Raw genomic sequence first — 24,525 nt, forward strand, 5'->3', positions numbered from 1 at the left:
GAAGTGGTTACCCCAGAATGATCTGCTTGGTATGTCGGGAGAATGTGAGGTGTAGGTCGAGCCAGGCTGAATGCAGAAATGGCTAAGGCAGAGCTAATGTAAAGGACCGGATAGCTTGACAGCAGCACGGCCAGCAGGCCTCCCGCGTGTGTCTCCTGTGGGCTGTGGCTGTCTCTGCTCGCTGCCGCCAGGGACTTGTGGAGGTGGAGCTGAGCGCCCTCGCTGTGCACCGGAGACTCAGCCACTTGACCACCTGCGTCTCTCCCTGTTGTGCTTCTCAGGTCACCCGAAGACCCGGGCGTTTATCACGCATTCTGGCTCCCACGGTATCTACGAAGGGATCTGCAATGGGGTCCCCATGGTCATGATGCCCTTGTTTGGCGATCAGATGGACAACGCGAAGCGCATGGAGACGAGGGGAGCGGGTGTGACCCTGAATGTCCTTGAAATGACCTCCGATGATTTAGGAAATGCTCTCAAGAAGGTCATCTATGAGAAAAGGTAAGAGAAAAGCTGCAGAAGAATGCGACCTGTGTTGTCCCCTTCCCTCCGCTCTCCTCCTTCTCCTCTCCCTGCCTCCTCCTCCACCTTCAGAAGGAACGTGTCTTAGGTGTGGGTGTTTCCTGAGTAGTATAGAAACACATTTCCCTACCTCATTTAGGAAATGTGGTCGCCCCGAACTGGAAGCAGGTGTAAAGGTAGGACTTGCGCTGCCCTGTGTCCCAGGCACTTACATAACTGTCCTGTGCTTAGCTACAAGGAGAACATCATGCGCCTGTCCAGCCTGCACAAGGACCGCCCCATAGAGCCTCTGGACCTGGCTGTGTTCTGGGTGGAGTTTGTGATGAGGCACAAGGGGGCGCCGCACCTGCGCCCTGCAGCCCACGACCTCACCTGGTACCAGTACCACTCCTTGGATGTAATCGGCTTCCTCCTGGCCATCGTGCTGTTGGTGGCCTTCGTCGCCTTCAAGTGCTGTGCCTATGGCTTCCGCAAATGCTTTGGGAAGAAGGGGCGAGTGAAGAAAACCCAAAAATCCAAGACCCATTGAGAAGCGGGTTGGGAGAAAAGGAAAAAGTTTTGCTCCATTTTCTAATCAAACGCAAACTTGAAAATAGAGTCAGTGTTAAATTCTTTTTATGCTCATGAAAGAAATCCTTTGGGTAAAGTTAGACATCCTCAAATATTTCTGAAAAATAAAAATAATCGGATCACTGGTCATCCCTATAGGCAACAGTTTTCAAATATGGATTCTGCCTCCCCAGTATCTTGAGTTATCAAATGACTTGCAGAGGGTGTGCTTTTCTTAGATAAGTTGCCTCTTTGGGAGTACAGGATTCAGAGGTGGGTGGAGGTTCCCCTCACTTCCGGGATGGTTTTATGGTCATGATTCCTGTAGCCTTCCCTTGTCAGTAGCCCAGCGCTGATGGTTGGTCCCTCTTACCGTCATGCTTGCTGGGTGTCGCTCTTTGTGTTCAGAGGAGACCTTTGTAATTTTAGGGTATCAGTGAATGGCTTGGAATCCTTGAAAACAGTGTGATTTCTAACTTTGGGGAGAAGACAGATGGGTGATGTATTTGAGATGATAAGAACTGATTGTGCCAAATGGATGTGGTAGAACCAAAGTATAATGCTGGGGACTATATTTTTTCTAATGTTTGTCATAGCTAAAATGTTATTAATAAATTCACATGAATTCTATTTCTGAGGTGTTTTTCTCATCAGTGGTGTTGCATCTATTTACATACTATTACACTGCATTGTCTAATGTTGAGAGTAATATGTGATGATTACAGGAAGTGGGAAAAGTCTGGAGGTGTGCACACACATCACATGTGCACACACACACTCACACGTGCACACTCGCCAGTAATTACAGTGCCCAGAAACAACCAGTGTCAGTAGTATGGTTTGGATCTTGAGTGTCCCCCACAATCCTGTGTGCTGAAGGCTTGGTCCCCAGCGTATGGACAGTAGGAGGCAGTGGATCCCTTAGGTGATGGGCCTACTGGGAAGAAGTTATGTCACCAGACGGGCCCTTGAGGGGACACAGGGACTCTAGCTTCCTCCTCTCCCTCACCCTCTCCCTGTATCTCTCCCTCTCTCTCTCTCTCTCTCTCTGCTTCCCAGCCTGCATGAGGTTAGTGGTTTCTACCACCCCCCACTCCTACAATGTGTCCGCCTTGACAACACACTTAAACTAACAGGGCCGAGGGATCAAGGACTGAAACCTGTGATTTCTAACACGCATGTGCTATGCTTAGGGAAGTTTTGTGAACGCAGCTACTATTGTGGGAAGTACATATACTTATAAAACACTGTGGCCTTAGTGTATGTGGGGGACTGTTGCACATCTGTAATTTCAGCTCTCTGAAAGGCTGAGGCAGGGGGATTGCAAGTTGGAATCCAGCATGGAAACTTAGTCATTTAATGAGACTGCCTCAAAATAAGAGATAAAAGAAGGCTGGAGAAGTAGCTCAGTATGAAGACCTTGGGTTCAATCCTCAGTAACACACACACACACACATTTCATTACTGTAACAAAACATTTAAGGCAAGTAACCTATAAAGAGCAAAGGTTTATGTAGCTCACAGTTTTAGAAGCTCAAAAGCGTGGCCCCACATAGTAGGAGCCCAAGTTGGAGCCAACAATGGATTTTATCTGGACTTGGGTTTCTGGGGGTCTGATTTCCTGACTGAAAGCATTTGATTTCCTTCTGTTGACATTCATCTCCACAGCAATGACACCCTCCTTAGCCACACCCTTACATCTGTTTAACTCCCTTCCTGACCAGGTTTTCAATTTTATATCTTTGTGTTCTGCTCCCTTTTGTCCCTGATCCTCCCTGTAAATGTGGCTCGAACCACACAATGACATCCATTCCACAGTCTGAAGGATTTGCCATTCAGAGATTTTCCTCTGGTAAGGTCGGCCATGCACGGTCTCAGGGAATGGACACAATGGAGCTGAATTCTTTGCCACGGTGCTGCAAAGGTGCTCTTTTCTCCAGGTCACCAGTGAGATCCTCGTTTCCACCTGAAACACCCACAGTGCCTTCCTGACCACATTTGAGCTCGTGTTCTGCTCATCTGAGCCCTCAGTGGTGGCACCCACAGTGCTCCCTCGGCAGCTCCTTCGGCTTTCCCTCCAGCTCTTCTGAACCCGTCCCACCTTTCCCATTAGCCAATTCCCAAGGGCCCTGCATCTTTATACACGATCACAGCTGGTCAGCTTCCCATCGCAGCATCGGAGCGCCCGAGGGAACCAACTCACAGAAGGGAAAGGTTTATTCAGTCCATGCACTTAAGCTCACAGAGTCCTACAAGTACAGTGCATAATTATTTCCCAGTTATTTCCTGAAGAAGCGGAGATGGAACCTCCATAGAACGGTGCCTCCCAAAAGAGGCCGATCTGTGGACTGGATTCCATGCGAGGTCAACACCACTGTTGCAAGAAGAGAAAAATAAAAACATTTTCATTTTTGAAAGCCAGCAATAACTTGCTTTAACTTTACTCTTATGGCCCAAGTGTATTCTCCAAATAACATGGTCAAGGATAAGGAACTTTTGTCGAGGCTTACATTACATTCTCACTCTACCTGCAGTTTATAAACATCGCCCCTTTCTCTGCACACTCGATAACCATGCTCTTCTTCAGATTTTAAGTGGAAGTTCTCCCGAAGGAGCCGTGAGCGGGCAGGGCTCTGAGCCTCATGCTGCTGGCCCACAGTGCCCTCCAAGTTTTCCCAAGGGCTCCTATTTTGTGCTGCAAAATACTGATCTGGATCTGCTGCCTTAGCTGCAGGTGATGGGAAATACTTGGGGACCTGCTTTTGCTTTGGGGAAGCAGGACCACTGCACTCTTTGTGCTTCTTTATCATCTAAGTGTTCTCCACACCACACATACCCACTCCTTAGCAAGGAGAGTCCTTTCCTGCAACCTATCTACCATTCCCTTCTCTCCCCTCTCTTTCTCTCTGCCCTGACCACACCTCCCCACCCTGGGCTCCATCCCAAGAGGACGCGGTTGGGAATCACCTGACTCCTGACAATGTCCCTATCACAAACAGGCCACCATACATAACACACATATGATACGTGGTAACAGACATGTTTAACAACAGCGTGACATGGAGTTTAATCCCAGGGCCCTGTGTACTCTTCCAAGGCCTGGGATGATAGAGACTCAAGGGGGCAGTTGGATGTCAACATTCCGAGGGCCAGGCATCTAGTGAAAGCCTCCCACCCTGCCAGAAGACGCACTCCTCATGAGAATAACAACAGAGGGGCCCAACTGTCTCACCTGGACACCTGGTCCTGCCACTGCTCAGATGTCCTTGGATGTACAGTAGGCAAGGAACAGAGCTTTATCTTATGCTGTATTCTTGTTCCATACAGAGGCCTGGGAGGAAAGGTCAGTATTTAGGTCCCAAAGTAGGATTGAAGGATTTCCCGGAGGGTAAAGGTGCAAGGTGGTAAAAGGCCCTGGACCTTAGAGATGGAGGAACTTGACATAGGGAGAGAAATGTTCCCAGAGCTGTGGATCTTTCACCCCTGAGAAGGCATGGAAGTTGAGAGAGCCCTGCAGAGGAGTGGCAGTGTGGCTGAGTGCCTTGGTCATGATCTTTCCGTGTTTAGCAAAGAGAAATAGGCTCTTGCATTTGCCTTCAATTGCTGTGTAACAATTGCTGTGTAACAGATGGCCACCCCCTCCCAAGGGGCCTTGCGGGGCACCCAGTTTCACAATTTTTGAGGGCCAGGAGCCTGGATGTGGCTCAGCTGAGTCTTTGGCTCAGGGTCTTAGAGGCTGAAGTCCAGGTCTCAGCTGGGCTACCTTCTATCTGGAGCTCAGTCCCGTTCCAAGCACTCCTGATTGTTGGCAGAGCTCGGTTCCTTGTTGTTTTAAGATGGAGACTTCCAGCTACTCTCCATATAGCCTCTGCATGGGCATCTGCATCTCAGCTGCTGTCTGCCCCCATCCTGCTAAGACAGAGTTTTACATTAAGAATGTCATCACAGGAGTGGCTTCCCAGCCATTCTGCCCTACAGGGCCACCCACCCCGGGGAGGGCCCTCCCCCAAAAGCTGCCATCGTCTCCCAGTCAAGATGGGCCTCTTCCTCACCGTCGCCATGTTCTGTTGCTTAGAATCAAGTCACAGGTGCTGCCTGCACTCGAGGGCAAGGTGTGCGTGAAGAGTGTGCATCTGAAAGGGTCACCTCGGGGTGGGGCTACGCCGAGTATCTGACCAACCTCACTTGTCCCCAAAGAATCTGAGGAGGAGATGGCAGAGGCAGCCACGGACTTGAGTGAGGATGACTTGGTGGAGATGGAGGCCATGCGACCCCCTGAGTCAGATGGTAAGGAAGTCCCCGCACGCCTGCACCTGGACCGCAAACCCCTGCCACCCCTCCTGGAAGGCAGGCAGTCCCAGCCTGCGTCTCAGTTTCCCCATCTGCGCAGGGACGTTGCAGGCCTCCAGGTGTAGGGGAGGCCGGGGAGCTGCTCCCGCGAGAGTGACCTGTGTGATCTCTATCTCAGGTACCTTCCAACAAGTCACCAACCTCCTGAACAGCATGGACAACGAGTCAGCAGAGGTGGACACGGCCCCGGCAGGTCCAGACCCGCGGAAGATCCTGGCCGAGGGATAATCACAGAGAAGGCCGCCGCGGACCCTGCTGTGGTGCTGAACGCCCTGGTCCACTGCCTGCGGGCGCTGGAGGTGGGGACGCCTCGCCCGGGCTGCAGCCTCGGCAGAGCTCAGCAGCTTGGCCTGCGTGTTCGTGTCACCCCCACCCCTGCCCACACACATTTCCACCCTTCCCGCCATGCACATGGTGGGACGCAGAGATGGGCCGCACCGGCAGATCCTTCCTCGGGGCCTCTGACACTCACTTCACAAGCTCCCTTGCACCGTGACCGTGGGTATGGGAGTCACTCATGTGCTGTGGGTTCCTGAGTGTCTCCGTCTCCTCAGGTTTTTCTAACAGAGCACCACGTAGTGTGTGGGCTGAGCATCAGAAATGTATTTTCGCCCAATTCTGGAGCCAGAAGGCCCTGATCAAGGCGCCATCAGCTTGAGATCTGCAGAGGGCTCTCTGGCTTGCAGGCAGCTGACTTTTGCTGTCCTCACAAGGCTTTTGCCCTGTGCAGGCAGGGATGGATTGGGCCCTTCTGCCTCCACCTCCTTTTATGAAGACCTCAGCCCCACAGGATGAGGGATGTGCTCTTGTGACCTATTTAACTCCAGACCTCTCTGAGGCCCATTCCCAAGTCCCCTGTCACCGGGGAGTGGGCATCAACACTCATGGTTCGAGAGAGTTCATTTCAGTCCTGTTTGGTTTTGTTTTTGTATTGCAAACACAAGCTCACAGGCAGCTTTTGCACTATCTCTGGGAGTGGGCTAACTCTGGGAAGGGCGGTCTCTCTAGGATCCCCAGATATCAGAGCATCAGAAAATACAGAAAGTAATAATGATGTTGCCTAGGCCCCAACCAGGGATTAGTGCCGATGAGCAGACCATAGACAAGTTGGCGTATTTTCAAAAAGGAACATGCATGGAAGACTCTTGCGCATTCCTTAATTAGGGAAGAACTGCTTAAATGTCAAAAGCTGTGCACCTCAGAAGTTTTCCAACAGAGATTTATATTCTTTACCAGATAAACCCCTTCGCTCTGCCCTGAGCGGGAATGACTCATAGCTGTGAGAAGGCATTCGCATTTGTAATAGTTTTCTACAATTTATCTTCCCGCCTTACAGAGCTGTAAAGTAGACGAGGCAATCCCAATCAGTCAAGGCACCTTCCAGAGCCTGAAGGTCCCGGGCATCTGGCAGGCAGCCCCAGGCCCTCCTCGGGATACCACCCAGTGATCACTCTCTCCAGTTTCCAGGCTGTTCAGTGTTTCTCTTGTGATCATCGGCATCTCCCAAACCCTTCTATCCTCCTCCATCATTTCCTCCCCACCCTCCTCCGTCCTCCCTTCTCCCTTTCTTCCTCCCTTTCTCTCTCTGTCTTCTCTTTGAGAAACACATCATAAGGGCCTACGTCTGGGGTGCAATGTGGTGCTCCAAGCTCTGTGTACAATGCGCAATAGTGAGTCTGAGTGCTGAGCCTATTCATCACCGCAATTTCCACTCCTGGAGATGAGTGCATGGGAAATCCACCCTTGAGGCGCTGCACTATTGCTAGCTGTGTCCGCCCTCTTGTGCAATGGAGCACCGGCACGTTCCCCTGCTCCAGAGCTGTGCCCTTGCACCTCAGCCTGGCTCCTCTCCCCCTCTCCCCTCAGCTCTGGGAACCACCACTTGACTCCCAGTGTCTCAGCTAATGGCTCTTGACTTCCACACATGAGTGCGACCTCACAGTACTTGGCTTTTTGTGCCTGGATTAGTTCACTTAGGGCAATGTCCTGCAGGCCGGTCTGTGTGGTCACCGATAGGGCTTCTTCCTGTCATGCTGAGTAGGATCCTGCTTCGTGCATGGACCATGGTTCCGTTACACAGTCACCCACTGGTAGGCATTGTGGTTGACTCGTTTCTTGGCTATTGTGACTCTGATGATTGAAGATTGTCCTTGATCACACGGAGACCGGCCTTGTGATTTGTCTAGTCATTCATATAAGGTTCAGTCAGGGTGTTCACTAAGCATTTAAGCCTATTTCAATGTACTTTGGAAGCCTAGAGCAGGCATTCTCAGGACGGTGTTTCTGCCTCCAAAAGAAATGAAGATTCTACTGTTTAACGTATGACATATATACAAGCACGTGTATAGTAGAATTGTGCTATTAAAATTTCACTCGGTGGGGGGATGTCTCAAGGGCTCCTTGGAGGGCAATAACAAAACCAGAAGAAAGGCTGAGAAACACTGGTCTGGAGCCATGCAGTATGGAGTAGGCTGCAGCACTGTCTGTGTCCGGAGTTATCAAAGGCAACTCTGGCCAAATCTTAGCGGCCTTCACTGTTTGTTATCCCAAGACTGGGTAAGCAACACTCAGATTTCTGCAGTGCATTTTGCCAACAAGACTTGTAAATCTGTGTGAATCGTTCCCTTTGTGGGGTCCCCAAATCTGCCAAGGATTTTGCACCTCCTACCACTTTCCCTGAGGGCTTGGGAGGCAACAGCAGTACTTGTCTTTGGACCCAAGCTCTTTTCCCTCAGAGTGGCTTGTCACACCGGGCCAAGTCAGAGTCACGTGAGATCAGCATTATCCAGGCACAGTGTCGGGTGCAAACCTGTCCGTCCAGCCTCACTGTCAGCTGGGTCATTCTAGAAGGTGATAAGTAAGGCCCATGTAGAATGAAGAGAGGAGGAGGCAGGACTCCTGGTCTGAAATGCTCCCATGCCAGGGCACAGGGCAGGGTGAGCGTGCTTCCTCAGACTTTCAGGATGGTTGGTGTGAAGACCTTGTATGTGGAGCGCTTGACACCCACTTTGCTTAACAGCAGCTGAAACAGGAAAGGGAGATTGATTCACAAGTCACATCAGTGAGGCCAGCGGGAGGGGCGGGAGGGAGAGGGGAGAAGATGGAGATAGAGCAGTCCGCATCTGAGAGGGGTGGCTGCGGAATGGTGGTGGCCTTCCCTATCCAGGACGGGGTGGGCCGGGAAGTGGACTTGTGGTGCTTGGGCAGGACAGGGTCTGTCCCAGACCCAGTGGCCCGGCCCACGGCCTTCTCACCACTGTACTCGCTTCCCAGATCTCCACCCAGCGCAAGTTCTACATCACCACGTTCTCCAGGACATCATCCAGCAGGAGGGGGATCTGGGTGAGCAGTGTGTGCAGAGCCTGGTCTCCATCGCCTCCCAGGAGACGAGGGCGCTCCCTGAGGTGGCGGGGCCCCAGCCCCCTCGTGCCCTCCCTGTGCCAGTGCAGGAGGTGGGGAAGCCTGGGAAGCCCAAGGCCGTTGCGCTGTCACCTCATGGGGCCCAGGAGTAGGAGGGTGGAGCTGGTGTGGGGTGAGGGGAGGGTATGAAGGCCCAGCTGATGGCACCGCACATGTCCCCTGAAGATGGAGGGCTACGTGACAGCAGAGGTGGCCAGTGACACCCTGGTGGCTCTGTCCCGAAACCACTTCAACTTGGTCATGTACGAGCTGCAGCATCACCTCAAGCCTCTTGTTCTTTCTGACGAATTTGTCATTGCACCTTGGCCAAGCTGGCCAATGGCAACGGTAGGGCCCTGAGGCCCCTCCCAGCTCTGCCCGTTCAGATCAGCCTGGTGCCCTCCCGTTCACCCCTGTCTCTCTGCTCCTCTCTGGCTGTGCCTCTACCCGCCCTTTCCAGTTCTGTCTTCATCCTTTTCCTCTCTATTTGTCTGTGTGTCTCTCCACCGATAATATTCTGTTTTGCCCCTCAGTTTTGTCTATTTTTCTCACTCTCACACCTGCCCCTCCTCTTCCCCTCTCTCTCCTGTGCTGTCTTTGCTTTCTGCCTTCTCTCCTCCATTTCTCTTTTTATTTCTATTCTCTCTCCCTCCCTTTCCCTTCATTCCACAAACCTGCGCTCTGGGTGGACCTTGTGATGGACACTGAGCCACAGTATGGTCCCTGCCCTCAGAAAGGCCATAAACAAGTAGATAAGAAATCTCATGTTTACATTATGAGATGATGGAAATGAAGAGACCAGCCACGTGGCCACTGGAGGTCAAGAGCTGGGAGACCCTCGTGTGTGCAGGACCGTATTGGAACCGTGATAGGCAATGTCAGGGCTGGGGCCGGGGCGGACACTGTCAACGGCCGTTAGATGGGCCTGGTGGGCAAACTGTGTGAGGAGGAAGGCGCAGAGGAATCGAGCGACTGGGTGCCTGGCAGGCTCCCTTCCTGACCCGGAGCTAGACAGCCCCAATGCTGAATCTGGTCTGGTGAGATGTCCCAGCAGAGAGGCCGGGCAGGCAGCGCATTTCTAGGAGTAGAGTTCAGAGGGCATGGGTGACCACAGAGGGAGGTGGTGTTCAAGGCTAGTGATACCCAGGGAGGAAAGCAAAGGAGAAAAGCTGGGAGCCAGAACCCAGCCTGGCAGGGGCCCAACTTGGAGCAGTCTGAGGAGGAAGAAGTAGCACGGAGACCTGAGGCCTAGGGAAGAAGGGCAGGTGCTCCCCACTTAGGAGGGGTCTGGCCTGATAGAGTCAGCGTGCTTTGGGAACGCCATGTGTAAAATACATTGGATCCATGCAGTTTGCATCACAGTGCTCTGCAGGGCCTTGGCCCTGTCCTTGGTGATGGTTATTGTGGAGGAGATCTGAGGCCCTGCCTGGGGCTTCTCAGCCTGGCCACAGAGTGTCTGCCTGGGAGCAAAATCCAAATTCAAACTCGGAAACATGGCCATCCAGGGGCCAGTGTAGAGTCAGGCCCTGTGAGCCAAGACCCTGTGCCCTTCAGCATGGCTGAGGCACCCACTGTGCCCAGTTCTGCCAATCAGCAAGAGGATGTTAGAGAAGGAGGGACAAGTGGGCGAGTCTCCCTGCATGCTGGAGCATTGGGAGAGAAAGAGAAAAAGGGGTGCATCCGGGGGGCACCTGGGCCTGGGGTGCTGCCACCAAAGAGCCTGGAGAGAGGTACCCAGCCAGGAGGGTGAACACAGATTTTATTATTTCATTTTTACAAATCTGTGTCATTCACAGCAATCAGGTGTGAAGAAGGGAGGGTGACACCTGTCCCGGAGAGTCCAGGCAGGGCTTGGAGGAGGGCGGCCCCCTTTTGGAGCGCGGGTCTTTCCCTGTTTCTCTTCCCTCTTTCCCTGGGATCCTCAAGCTGTCTCCTGCTGCTACTCTAAGGGATCCTCTCTCTTCAGGCGCTGTGCCTCTCTCCCAGCCCCCGCCTCCCTTTGGCGCCCCCTGCAGGCTCCTCTGTCCTTCCTCTTCCCTCCCCATTCTCCACCTTTTTTCCTTGCTCCTCTTCACCCGCTTCGTGCTCACCCTGGTCACTGACGACCGACCACTCCAACACTGCTTCCCGCGACCCTGCCAGGAGACTGCTCTCCCTGACTCTGGGAAGTCAGAGGCTTCAGGCGGCCACGAGAGGGCTTGTCCACTCTGCCTTCCTGGCTCGCCTGGCCCTGAAGACGCTCTGTGACTTCTCCCCCCGCCCCACAGTATTTGAGTTCATGCCGTACATGGGCATCACGCTGGCTACAATATTCACGATGCTGAGACTCGCTGAGGAGGCCAAGATGCGCCGGGTGATCTGTGGTAGTGTGTGAACGCAGCCTGCAGGTCCAGGGCCTCATCGGGAGGCCGGGTGTGGGGCCGTTGAGCCAGAGGCTTGCTGTGCACTAGTTCCTGAGCCTTAGCTCAGCCTTCCGCTTTGTCTGGCCTCTCACCGGCTCTCAGGGACAGTGGCGGGGACACGTGGGCGGCGCATAGATCGTGACTTAGGGGGAGGAAGCCAATGCGGTGAATCCAGTTGAGGACTTCCTTCCTAGGAGAGGGAGGTGAGGACAGTGCCTCCCCATGGCTTGGGCAGGTCTTTGATGCTGTCTAAATCTGATGAACTCAAGAGTTGATTACTTCACATCTTCCTCCCCCGCAATCCTGGGGATTGAACCCAGGACCTCCACACTGAATCATATCCCCAGTCCTTTTTTATTTATTTATTTTTAGCTTTTGTTTTGAGACAGGACCTGGCTGTTTCCAAGTTGCCTGGGCTGGGCGCAAACTCTTGATTCTCCTGCCTCACGCTCTCAGCATGCTGGAATTACAGCCCTGCTCCCACACCCCGCGTTACTTAGTATCTTTCTGAGCTAAGAAACCCCAAGGCCCCGGGACAGTAGGTCAAATGCGCCTGCTGCCTCGTGCCCTGGACTCCCCAGCTGTAGGTAGAGCTGAATTCCAGGCCTCCCCTTTAAGCCTGTGTCCTCCTGGGCAAACTGGTGAGCTCACCTCCCACACTCTGACGGAAGTAGGAGTGGACTGTGTAGGAGGAAGAGCAGAGAGCGGAGGAGGCATGGTGGACAGGAAGCTCCGGTTCTGCTTCCGGCCCCCCCGGCCCCACCTGCCTCCCACTGCTTCGCAGCCATGGAGACCTGTGAGACGGTGCAGTTTTACCTGAAGCACCTGGAGTACAGCTCGTACCCTGTGATGACTGAGGAGCAGTTTGCTGTGAAGCTGTTCCCCGTGTACCGCTACTTCGTGACTGTGTGGCTGAGGCATTCCAGCCCCGAGGTGAGGTGCACCACCTTAGGAGAGCCCCGCTCTCCCCAGGGTGTGGGGCCACAGATGCACAGGCACCCCAGAGAGCCCAGATCGCCACTCTTCAGACAGTGTTGTGACAGGCAGGTTGGGAACCAATTCCACACCAACTCCCTGATGGAGGGCCACCTTACAAACGAGGAAACTGAGGCATAAAGGTCACCCGGCCCATTGTGCCACCTGTAGATCTTGGGGTGAGGCCCCATCCCGGTCGTGTCCTTGGGCACTGTGGATGGGGCGGAGGTCCCTGGCCTTGCTCAGGGTGCTGTGGCCCCGTCATCGCCTGTGGCAGGTGAAACTGGGGGTCATCAAGTCCCTGAAGCCCATGCTGAACCTCCTCCTGCCCAATGAGGACCTGCGGGAGCAGGTGTATGACTACATCCCCCTGCTGCTGGCCGAGTACCAGAGCAGCCTGGAGCCGCTTTTCATCACGCAGGTGAGGGTGGACACTGCACCCCGGTGGGGAGGCTCAGGAGATCTGCGGCTGTTGAATGTTCTGTGGGTTTCAGCTAGTTGGAAGGCAGAAATGCAAAAGACTCAGCATCTGCCCCTAGATAGGGCTGAGGAGGCTGGGACTTGCAGGATCTGTGGGAAAGGAACTCTGTCATTCACGTGAGAGGGATCACATCCCAAAAAGCCTTGGAGGGAGGTGGTAGCCTTTGCATTAATATCTTATAGCTGCTGTAACTAAGAGCGCAGGGTCTTCAGATCATCCAGCTTCACATCTGCAAAGACCCCATTTCCAAATGAGGTCATGGCCTGAGTTCCAGGTAGACATGAATTTGGGAGACAAGACAGCCTTAGGCTGTGTGAGGCAGAAATGCTTCAGGGTTCCACACCAATGTGTGGCCGGGGCTGACTTCCCTTGTAGGGCATCACTCATCTGTAAGCAAGGCATGGGCCTTGGATGCAAAGGCAAGAGGCAGAAACCAGTGTCACAGGCTTAGGGAACCACCTGCAGATTCTGGCTAGAACATGGGATCCGTGTCCAAGTACATCCTAGGAAAGAAGGGTGGAAAGGCTCTTGAATGCCCTGCTTGGTGAACCAGCATAGCCCTTCCTGAGGTTCAGTGTGCCTGGGAGTCACTGGGCCTGGTGGGATCAGGGTCAGGTCAGCAGGTCGGGCTAAGGCCAGGGGCTGCAGGTACCATGCAGACACAAAGGCCTGGCACCTGACCCTGAGGTGATAGAAGGTCACTTGGAACCATGAGTCCATCCTTTGCAGATCTTGAGACAGATTCTGGAAGCATCAGTCACTACCAACACCCCTGTTCCCCAGATGCAGCTCCGCCCCATTTTCATGGAACTTCACGCTCAGGCAGGGCCAGTGAGCTCTTCTGGGGAGGGCATGAGCAGGGTGGGCTGTGGGAGGTGGCCTGGTCCCTGGCTCACCGGCATGCCTCCTGACTCCTCTGGGTGCAGACACAGCTGGGCTGGGCTGCCCCTGCACCCCTGTCCCCTGTGACCTCACCCAGCCTCCCCACCTCTCCCTGCACAGTTGTGTGGCAAGGGTCCAGCTCCGCACCAGTACAACAACCAGAACCTGGCAGAGACTGTGCAATGCTTCATGGCCCTAGGTAAGGGTCTGTGGGGTGTCCCTTGCCTGCTCCTGGCTCTGCCACACCCCCTGAACACTGGGCCTACCGCAGCACTCTTTTTCCTGCAGCTCGCTCCTACCCCAAGGAGCTCATGAAGTTCTTCAGCCAGATGGAGACAGGCAAGGAGACCCCCTGTGTAGCCACGCTGTCCCTGATCAAGGCTTTGGTGAGTGCCGATGGTGAGCAGAGGTGGGGGGACAAAGCCAGAGGGAGGCTGGGTGGGGTCCACTTACATCTCAGCCACTGCCCTTTCCTCTTGGATAATCGCTGCTGGGCCTGCCAAGAGAACAAGCTCTCTAGGTTCCTTCACATTTCCTGACCTTGAACTTAACTGGCACTGTGTCCCGGCCTCCCCACCCCAGCCTGCTGCGTTTGAAATTCAAATTTAACCCGGAACTGGTTACTAACCTCTAAAGAGAAGGCAAAGCTGGATCTAAGGCCTAAGTAGATCATGTAAGCAAAACCCTAGAGCCCCATGGGCTGGATTCCCACCTTCAACCCCTAACTGATCCCCAAACCAGAACTCCAGACCTGGCCTTGGTATCAGCAGGAGACTGTCATCCTCACCAGGACAACAGCTCATGCAGTATCCTTGTGAATTCAAATAGTGAGCCCCCTGATGGTAGCATGCAACTCTGCAGGCACATAATTGTTAGAAGGGCCTGAATGGGCTCAGCCTTAAAGCAGTATATGAATTGGGCTCCTAGAGGCGTTTGCCTGAAACCTCTCTGTTGGAGAAACTCAAATTTAAGTAACAATAATAAGATCCATTTGATCTATCTGATGGCTGGAGATGATAAAGATAACAGCGAGAGTTGGCCTAGCCATTTTTCTGCAAAAGACCGGTAGCAAAGTAGTGTTGGGCTTTGTAGGAGGTACATCTTTATGATTGCTCAACTGTGCCATTGTCATTAAAAATCATCAACAGACTGATCAAGGCAGCTATGTTCCAATAAAACTTTATTTACAAAAACAAGCTTTGGGCGGGATTTGGTCAATGCACTGTTCTTGACTCATCTTTGATCTAGAGAAAAAAAAAAACCAACTCCTCATACTTCATTGATGGGGATTTAAATTGATAAAAGGTTCTGGGTGATCACTTTAATAGAGGCCAAACTCTGGACTTGAGATTCCAATTTTTTTTGTCAACTGTGAAAAGCAAGTCATTGGATTTGCTCAGGAATAATTAGACAAAGATATTCCTTAAAACATTGTGCTAAAGGCAAAGCATTAGGAGCAGCCTGAATGCTTTTAGAGGGAATTTGTGGGCTGAATGGTTATACATCTGCTCAAGGAATGTTATACCACCATTAGAAAGGGCACAGTCCGTCTGTGCTTTCTCGTGGGAAGGCTGCATGCTCCATGCTAGGCAGAACATTATAGTGTGGGATTGTCTACAGACCTCAGTCACATGGAGAAAACCTGGGTTCACCTATGCATAAACTGCTTTAGAAGGGCACAAATCTGTTCAGAGTGATTATCATTTATTTTAATTTTGCAATTATAATCAGAAATAAAGTTTCCATCTCAGAGATAAAACCATGAAAACTATTCTCCCTTCATGCTTGATTACCTGCCCCCTCCCTTTTCTATCTTTCTCTCTTTCTTTCTTTTGGTGGTACTATAGCTAGAACCTAGGTCTTTTGTGCTGAGGCATACCCCCAGCCCTTTTAAATTTTTATTTTGAGGTTTTACTAAGTTGCTAAATTGCTTAAAGTAGGATTAGATTTGCAATCCTCCTGCCTCAGCCTTCCAGAGTGCTGGGACTACCGGTTCTCTTTCCTGCCCCGGCACTGACTCAGTGACACTTCCTCTCAAAGGCGACCTCAACTTGAACATCTAACTGTCCTCCACTGTTCATACTCGTCTTAGTTACTTTCCTATTGCTGGGAGAAAATACCAAACACCTCAAGTTAAAGGAGGAAAGGTTTATTTTAGCTCAGAGTCTGTAGAGGCTTCAGTCTATAGTCACCTGGCTCCAAGACAGGGTGGTGTCATAGAGGAGCCTTGCAGAAGAGAAACAGTCCATGGCAGGGTAGGCAAAAAGCAGCAGCATCAGCCTTCCTTTTTCTTTATTTTCCACCCAGGGTACAAATCTATTGGTGGTACCACCCACCACTTCCATTTTCAGTAAATTAATTCAGTCATATCCAAACCATGCTAATCCAGTTGGTGAGCTGAGCCAGTTATCACACACCCACAATCCATATTCATACACTGTAGTTCCAGCCACCTCTGCAAATCCCCACCTATGAGCACATGAGGAATTGGGGTGGGCATCTAGATGTAAGCCATAGCAATACTGGACCTCTCCAGGACTTTCTCAGGGCTCTTTCCTGCCTCTCTGAGTCCTCCTCCTCCACACATAGCCCTGTGGTGTGCCAGGCACCCTGCTAACTCATTCTGGCCCACAGAAGCTTGGTGAGGGGGCATGTTATCATTCAGAGTTCCTGGATGAGGAAGCAGAGGCACAGAGGGGCTCCTGATTTACCTGAGCTCACATGGCTGGGGTTGTGGTAGAGTGAGCCTGGATTTGAGCCTAGCCTACCTGGCACAGGGTCCACACTCCTTATAGCTGAGTTTGCAACCTGGTGTGCCTGGAGCAGGGTACCTGGCTGCAGGGATTTGGGCAGGGCTCCAGGAGAGAGCAGCAGAGTCAAATGAGGCCCTCCCTAGGTGGTGGCCAGAGGACAAGGTATAAAAAAATGTCTACCTTTCACCCAGGCCCTCGGGGAAGGCCCTGCTGCTGTGAGTATTGAGAGGAGAGGTTGTGCCCTGGGGCCTTTCATAAGAAAGTGGCCCTGAGTATGGAAGGTGTTGGAGGGAACTCAAGTGAGGTGACAGGGCTGAGCCCCTCACATATCCCTGAGTCACCTCCCTCCAGGCTGGCTTTCCTATTTCAGAGCCCAGAATGAATACCAGGACCATTGGCTTGGCTATCCGGGTGGTTAGGAACTTCCTCTCTGATACCCGGTGCAAGGTAACAGGGCAGGGACCCTTCCAGGGAGGCACCTCTGTGAGGTGGAGGCATTTGCTGTAGGCTCTGCTGGGGACCCTCTTCCCTCAGGGACCTGGAGTTTGCTAGGGCTGAACCTCAGACTCCACCTTGCTGGCCGGGCGACACAGTGTGGGCCTTTTGTTTGTTTTGCAGTACCAGGGCCCTAGCACAGAGCTGCATCCTCTGCCCTCTTGTATGTTTTGCTTTGATATGAGATGTGCCTAAGTTGCCCAGGCTGAGCTCAAGCTTGGGCTCCTCCTGCATCAGCCTCCTGGAGTATTGGGGTTATAGACATGCACCAGCACACCTGGCTTGTGCCAGGCTTTTTACTGCATGTGACAAAAGTGACAGAGGTACTCAGACTCCAGGGTAGCCCCAGGCAGCATGGAGGGCAGCTCAGCTCGGGAGCTGGCTGCAGGCAGGGAAGGGGTCTCCAGGGAGGAAGGGGCAGCACAGAGTTGTGAAGAGCTCAAGGAGGAGGGTGCAGGGTGCTAGGACTGAGATTGGGACAGAGCGGTGGAGAGGGGAGCAGTGGCTGGCTCTGTCTCCCCTGCTCAGTGAGTCTCACTGTAAAAAGTGGATAAAGTGTGGTCAACTACCAGGGCCCCTAAGAAGGGGAGGCCCGTGACAGAAGTGGGGAGTGCAGGGCTCTGAAAGGCTTAGCTGAGGTTCCCTCGGGGCACGCTGCAGAGAGGGATCCCAGAGGAGGCAAGGGGAGGTGGGCAGAGTGGGTGGAGCCCCTGGGCTGGGAGTAGGCTGAGTCCCCTCCCTGAGTTTCCTGTCCCCAGCCTGCCAGGAACCACCCCCTTATCCCCGTTAGGTGAGAGTGGCTGTTCTCTGCATCATCAGCCAGTTGGCTCAGTCCGGCCACCAGGACAGGATCAAAGGCTGGGGCCTGAAATAGGTGTCTGTGCAGCTGACCCTGTCCACCTACAGACCGGTGAGTGGCCCCTCAGCAGCCCATGCAGCAGCTGCTCTTTTGAAACAATTCCCAAAGTGTTGAGCAAAGTGTGCCACCCAGTGTACCTGCGCAGGATGACTCCTCAAAGCGGACGAGTGTCTGCATGTTACAATAAAAGACACTCTTTCAAAGTCTCCATCAAAATCCTTCCCTTTGCTTTCAATGAACTTGTCCCACTGTTCCTGCCACTTTCTGCAGCAGGTTTAGAAGTCCTGCCTCAGTTAAAACTGTGTCCCTTCATGGCCATTTTAACTTTGGAAAAGAGCCAAAGTAGCAGGGCACCAGACCTTGTAAATAGAGTGGACAGGGCATGCTGGGATGTTTTCACAAGCCTGTCTTTCTGTCGGATGACACTCAGCAGAGCTTTTGCTGATTTTTTTTTTTTTTTGGCCATATCTCATAAAGACACTCACAAAAGAAGACTTCCAGAACTGCTTCAGGAAGCAACAGGAGTGATGGGATAAGTGCATGTGAAGTGAAAGGGTGGTTTTTTTTTTGTTTTTTATGGGGAATCAATGTCAGTGTATCTTTTACTGTAATAAATTTTTCTTAATTTAAACATTCTCTCATATTTTGATCCCATCTCCAATGTTAGGCCTACATAGCCATTCATGCCCTGAGTATGGAGATATGTGGGCTGCAGGCTAGAATATGTGCAGTCTCACATGCAGGAAAACCATGCCCAGTCCAGAACATCCTGGAGACCCAACACCATGGCAGTGCTCTGCCAGCCCACTACAGGGCCTCCTTGGTTCTGCCTTCCAGGAAAATCACCGGGAAAATTTTTATCAGAAGAACTTGGAGGAGAAGCTGGTCCACAAAGTCACCATGGATACCATGAGGATCATAACCTCTTCTGTCAGTGGCATGACCAATGTGAGTGAACCCATCCCCACCCTGTGGGCCACCTGGAAGAGCTGATGGGTCTTGTCTGTACCTTACAAGTCAGGAGGGCACCTGAGCATGCCCAGAATTCTGCCCTATCATTTCTTCCCTTCAGGGAGGCTTCCTCTCCCCCTTGTTTGAGAGCTTGCCCTTTGAAATCCAGTTCCAGAGCCAGGTCCTCGGTGTGACCTGCCTCCCATCTCTGTACTCCCAGGAGCTAGGCACTTGCTTGGCACACAGTAGGTCTCAGTATGCTTCACTTGACTTAGTCGTGATATGACCACATGGAATTCACAGGTGACAGGAGAAACAAATACATCACCTTTTAACTGCAGTGAAATGTGACATAGCAATAAGATAGGAAAAATGGATTGTGAAAGTATCAAAGAGTGAATGATGATCCACTAAGTCAGGCCACAGGCTAGATACTTCCTGTCCAGTGGCAGCTAATTTTAATTGCAAAGATAATAATGGCAATCTTTGGAGTGCCCACATGTACAGATACTATAATAATTTTGTGAAGGAGGTTCTCTTATTTTATCACCCTCATTTTACAGAGGAAAAAACTAAGGCTCAGAAGGACTCCCTAATTTGTTCAAAACCTTGCAGTTGGTAAACAGTCAAGCTAGGATTAAAATTACCCTTCCTAATTCATCATGCTGCTTCCCTGGGGGTACCCAGGAGCTGAGAGATTCTCATGCTGGTGATGTTCAGCTCAAGCCACTGCACTGGTTAGCTGGTGGTGCAGGAATTCCCCCAGCTCCTAGGTGTTGGAGGGATAGAAAGAATGTGGAGGATCTGGGAATATCAACCTCTCCTCCAAGGAGAGTGGAGATGGTGGTGAAGTCACAGCTAGAGATAAAGCGCTAAGAATCTGTGTCAAGGAAGATCCATCTGGTCTGCTTTAGCTCATAAAATCCACTAGCACCATCATGGGGGTCACTGAAGGTGAAATGTGCAGGGCAGGCCAGCAGCCTGGAGGCCAGGCAGGAGTGAGTGCTGCTATTGTGGAGTAGAACTTCTTCCTCAGAAAACTCAGTTTTCTACTTTGAAGGTCTTGACCTGCCTGGCTGATACCTACCTGCATTATAAAGGGTGGTGTCCCTTAGGGATCCAGGGCTTTCATCATGGCTGGGTGACATAGCACAACTCCATTAAGTCCATATATTTGGCCATCACAACCTGCAAGCGCAGCTGGGTCATCTGCCCGATGTGCAGCTCTGGGAGATTTGGGCTGAGGGGAGAGCCCCAGATATAATGGGTGTAGGATGGGTAAAAGGCTCGCAGGAATGGGGGTTGGGTGAATGTTTGAGAGGCTCAGCTGGCTGGATACCACCTGGATACCCCTCATAAGACCAAGGTCAGCAGAGTCAGGTCCAGGCTAAGCCTGTCAGTTAGTGGGTCAGGGTACAACTCTGGGGGAGCCTGTAGGACACACACTGTGTCTGGAGCTACCTGCTGCCCTGAGTTCATCCTGGGCCCTTTCCCCACCCTCTGAGCCCCAGGAGTTCTGGATGAGGCTGCTGAGCTGCATCATGGAGACAGACTGCATGGAGGCCTTGACCCCCATCTGCGTCAGCCTCATGAACCTGGCGAGGTGCCAGTTCCACGACATTGACCAGGAGGCTGGTGTGGCTCACAAGAACAAGCACTGTGGGCATCAACCCTGAACCAGCCAGTGGGATGGTTCACCTTATCATCCTTCACCTCGTATCCCCACACCCAAATTTCCCCTTCTCTGGCAAGCAGTAGAATGTCCCAGCCATGTCCAAGGCTGGGTTAACATCGTATAGACTTCCCCCTGGTAGCTCACTCCTCCTGTCGCTTGTCCCCATCCCACACCCCTGGCCCAGGCCCCACCCTGGGGCCTCCTGCAAAGCATCTCAGTCATCCCATCCGAGTCCCCTTTGTACACATAATGTGAGCTCTGGTGACACTAAGCTCTCAAAAAAAGTGACTATGCACACCTACTACTCGTCTCCACTGTCCGTACTTCTCATCCCAAGGTGCTGCTTTCGTGGGCCAGGGGCTTTGCAGGAGGGGTGTAGTAGAGATAGAGTTGATTTAGGGAAGCCTTTAAGATCCAGGGATGGTGAATTATAGAGGATGTTCTCTGAGTTGGCTCTGAGCAAACCCATGTGGCCCCCTGAATTCATGGAGCCAAGTCCTCTTCTATCCCCACACCTGTGACTTCTCAGTGACTTCTTATGCCTGGCCCTTTCTTTACCCATCCTCCTGTGAGCCATAGGTTTGCTTTCTACTGGTCCATGGGTTCCCAGTGCCTGCAGAGGTACAGGAGAGGATGGGAGCAGGGTGTCTAATTCCCACTGGTTCACCAGAGACTGAGGCTCAGAGTAGGAGATGAAGCATTGTCATAGAGAGTCTTGATGCCCTACAGAACATGCATGGCTGAGAAACACCTTCAGAAACTGGTCCATGAGCACGATTCTCCCCTCTCCCTTGGATAAGCCAATGATAACAATGTTCTTCACAGGAAAATCCCCTGTGCTAACTCATGCTCGCTTCTGGGAGCAATGGGATCTCAGTGGGGTAATACTTTCCAAGGTAAAGTCCCCCAGGTGCAAAATACAACATGCCCTGGTATGGGACAGGCAGCCTCAACAGGTTTGCATCTCCTTCCTCAGTGGACCTGCCTGCACCTCAGAAGCTCCTGGCTCGTCTCCTGGTGAGTGGCCAACCTGCATGTCCCCTGAACTGATGAGACTATACCCTGTGGGGCCTCACTCCTGAGCTCCTCATCCCAAGGTGATTGAGAGGAAGGATCTGGGACCCACCTGGGACAGATATTCCTCAGGTCCCAATTGTCCCTCTCAGGAGATGCTGCAGGGCTGCAGTGTTCAGAAAACTGGAACCTGATATGGATGTGCTCCCAGATTCCTCTGCTCAAAGCATCCCCAGGACACTGCCTGTGTCCTGCCTGCCCTGGGGGTGGGCTGTGTCTTCTGGACATTATTCCATGCTCTACTGAGGCTTAGAGAGGAGACAGGCTAGGTCTGGCCTTGTTCCCCTTCTTCCTGCAGCATCTTCTCTATCTTGGAGATCCCTGGGCTTTGAAAATGTCCCACCTTGTCCTGCTCTCTCCTTTACAACAAGGACAGGGAGAGGAAGTGGGGTGCCCAGACCTTGCTCCAGTGACATCCTGGTATCCTCCAGGTGCTGGTGTCATTGCCCTACAAAGGGGAGGGACGTGGGATAGCCATACTCAACCTCTTGAGGACCCTGAGCCACAGCATTGTGCACACCTTGGCCAACATGTGGCAGCAGGAGGTCCCTCTACTGGTCCAATACCTGGAAGGTGAGGTGCCCATTCCTTGTTTGTGCTGGGGCACTGGTCATGACTCAAACAGGAGCCCGGGTTCTCAATGCACCCACAGAGTCTACTTCAGTCTTGGGAACTGGCTGAGCAGTTTGGGGAGGTAGGGAGGGAAATGCCACATGTGATGGACTCCTCTGTGGAGGGCCTCAGATACCAACCTGAGGAGATTGACCCAGAGAGCAGCGTCAGAGGAGAGCAGCCTGTGAAACATGTGTGTACTCCTGCAGAACACACTGAATTCACTTGGAATCAGAAGGCCTGGGAGGACAAGCTCATTCAGGTGACTGGTTTTCTGAGACCCGAATGGGGGTGGGAAGCGAATTACTGGGAGGGCATTGATGGGATTGCCATGTAGGAAGTTTAAGATTCCCCAAAGGACATTGTCTCCTTCTGTCAGAGAGGACTTGGCAAGTGTCAAGTCCACAGCTGTGTCTATCAGCAGGGCAGAACTGAAAGAGACAAATGGCTGAAAAAGCAGAGCAGTGGCATTCCTCTCACCAGCCCCAGGCCCAAGACACAGAGCTACAATTTGGACTGGGGCTGTGAGAAGTGAAGGATCTGGAGATGTGGGGAAGGATGCCCAGAAAGCACATGTCACTGTTCAAGTTCACACAACATTCCTGGAGCCTAGTTGAGGTCAGTGCTGGCATCCCTTGGCCCTGCCCACCAATATCTTCTACCTTCCCAGTTCCTGAGAAACTCTCTTAAGAAGACCAGGGGGACCCGCTGGAGCCTGCGCCTGAGCAAAGAGTTGAACAACCAGATCAAGAGCTTTGAAAGCCCCTCTTCGGAAAAGCTTTGTTCCCATGGGGCCAGGGCAGTTCAGATAGTGGGGAGGACTACAGGGAGGGTAGCCTGGAGAAGATCACAGAGTGTGCATGAGATCCTCTGAACTTATGGTTGTTTACAGGATCCTAGCGGGAGACACAGGAGGTCTTGTCCAGTGATATTTAGTTTTGTTTTACTTATCCTCCAGATTCTGGCTCATGATCATATACACATATTTTTCTTTATAAAAAGTTTTGTTTTGATTCTACAAAACTATAAAAATTATTGAAAGAAATTAGAAAGTTTCAATAAATGGAAAGCATCCCGTGTTCATGGATAGGAAGTTGACATAGTTAAGATGATGGTACTCCCCCAAATTTATCTACAGATTCAGCCTTACCTCCACTATAGTCCCAGTTGCTTTTCTTTTTCCTCCCAAATATTGACAGAGTGATCCTAAAATTCATTATAGAAATGAAAGAGGCCCTGAATATATAACGCAATTATAAAACAGAACCAAGTTGGAAGACTCAAAGTTCCCCCCATTTTAAGATATTTTACACAAATGTAGTAAAGAAGACAGTGTGGTACTGGCATGAGGACAGATATGCACACTGGCGGAATGGACTTGAAAGCCCAGAAATAAATTCTCACATTATGATAACTGATTTTCAACAAGAGGACTCAGTGGAGGAAGGAAGAATCTTTTCAAAAAATAGTTCGGACAACTGGATATCCACATGCAAAGGAACGAAATCAGATCCTTTCTCAACATTATATGCACAGATCAAAATGGATAGTAGACCCAAATATAAAAGCTGAAAGTGTAAAATTTTAGAAGAAAACATAGGCATAAGACTTCATAAGCTTGAGTTAGGCAAAGTCTTCTTAGAAATGGCAGTGAAAATCACAAATGATGAAAGAAAAGATAGTTAAATTGAACATCATAAAAACTAAAATTTCTCAGCCAGGCATGGTGGCACAGCCTGTAATTCCAGGAATCTGAGAGACCAAGGCAAAAAGATTGCAAGTTCAAGCCCAGTTTGGGCAACATAGCAACTTAGCAAGGCCCTGTATCAAAATTAAACTTTTAAAAAAGGGCTGGGAATGCAGCTAAGTGAAAAAGCTCTGGATCCAACCCCTAGTACCTCAAAAAATATCTGGTCTGAAAATAATACCATCAATAATGTGAAAAGAAAACCCATAGAATGGAAGGAAGTATCTGAAAATCATATCATTGATAAATGTGCTGTACACCCACCCCCCACACATATGTTGGAACTCATTAATAAAAAATAAATAAGTTGATTACAAATTGGCAAAGCATTTAAATAGACTTTTCTTCAAAGATGCACAAATGGCCAGTTAAGGAGATGAAAAATTTGTTCAAGATCAATACCATTAGTGAAATGTAAACCAAAGCCACAGTGAAATGTGGAGTAACTGCAAATGGATACAAAGTATCTTTAGGGGATGATAAAAAATGTTCTAAAACTTACTGTGGTGATGGCTGTACAACTCTGAATATACATTGAACTTTTATATTTTAGCTGGATGAGTTTTATGACATATGAATTACATCTCAATAAAGATATTATTTAAAATGTTTTTACAGATGTCAACCAAAAATTGCATTTGTAAATATTTTTCCTTGTTGAGTATGTAAAATAACAAACAGCAAAGAATATATTACGGATACCTTTGTTCCTGAACACTGTAGATTAATATGTATGCATGTACAAGGCATTATCAGATGTCGATTAAAGTCCCATTTGAAAAAAAATTGAATATAGCCT

General features: G+C 51.1%; 2 protein-coding genes across 3 annotated transcripts in view; both read left to right on the forward strand.

The window, feature by feature from the left end:
• Positions 1 to 1,541, forward strand: part of LOC104863589 (UDP-glucuronosyltransferase 1-1) — a 49,395-nt gene extending 47,854 nt beyond the window's left edge. For both annotated transcript variants that reach the window (XM_010626095.3, XM_010626093.2), the window contains one exon: positions 754 to 1,541. In XM_010626095.3, the coding sequence (XP_010624397.1) occupies positions 754 to 1,051 (298 nt within the window). In that variant the 3' untranslated portion in view covers positions 1,052 to 1,541. The remainder of the gene's footprint in view (positions 1 to 753) is intronic.
• Positions 1,542 to 3,706: 2,165 nt separating this feature from the next.
• Mroh2a (maestro heat like repeat family member 2A) overlaps positions 3,707 to 24,525 on the forward strand; it is a 36,597-nt gene continuing 15,778 nt past the window's right edge. Inside the window, 21 exon segments of the mRNA XM_010626099.1 lie at positions 3,707 to 4,414; positions 5,269 to 5,358; positions 5,540 to 5,641; positions 5,644 to 5,739; positions 8,713 to 8,825; positions 9,007 to 9,136; positions 9,139 to 9,168; positions 11,088 to 11,186; positions 12,007 to 12,155; positions 12,475 to 12,618; positions 13,408 to 13,500; positions 13,681 to 13,759; positions 13,849 to 13,959; positions 16,684 to 16,760; positions 17,599 to 17,718; positions 18,505 to 18,615; positions 20,130 to 20,277; positions 21,270 to 21,310; positions 21,799 to 21,940; positions 22,189 to 22,241; positions 22,650 to 22,781. Coding sequence (XP_010624401.1) covers positions 4,342 to 4,414; positions 5,269 to 5,358; positions 5,540 to 5,641; positions 5,644 to 5,739; positions 8,713 to 8,825; positions 9,007 to 9,136; positions 9,139 to 9,168; positions 11,088 to 11,186; positions 12,007 to 12,155; positions 12,475 to 12,618; positions 13,408 to 13,500; positions 13,681 to 13,759; positions 13,849 to 13,959; positions 16,684 to 16,760; positions 17,599 to 17,718; positions 18,505 to 18,615; positions 20,130 to 20,277; positions 21,270 to 21,310; positions 21,799 to 21,940; positions 22,189 to 22,241; positions 22,650 to 22,781 — 2,133 coding nt within the window. The 5' untranslated portion in view covers positions 3,707 to 4,341.

The sequence above is a fragment of the Fukomys damarensis genome, unplaced genomic scaffold (genome assembly GCF_012274545.1).
Source record: "Fukomys damarensis isolate Sample0158 unplaced genomic scaffold, DMR_v1.0_HiC HiC_scaffold_16, whole genome shotgun sequence".
NCBI classification, from domain to species: domain Eukaryota; kingdom Metazoa; phylum Chordata; class Mammalia; order Rodentia; family Bathyergidae; genus Fukomys; species Fukomys damarensis.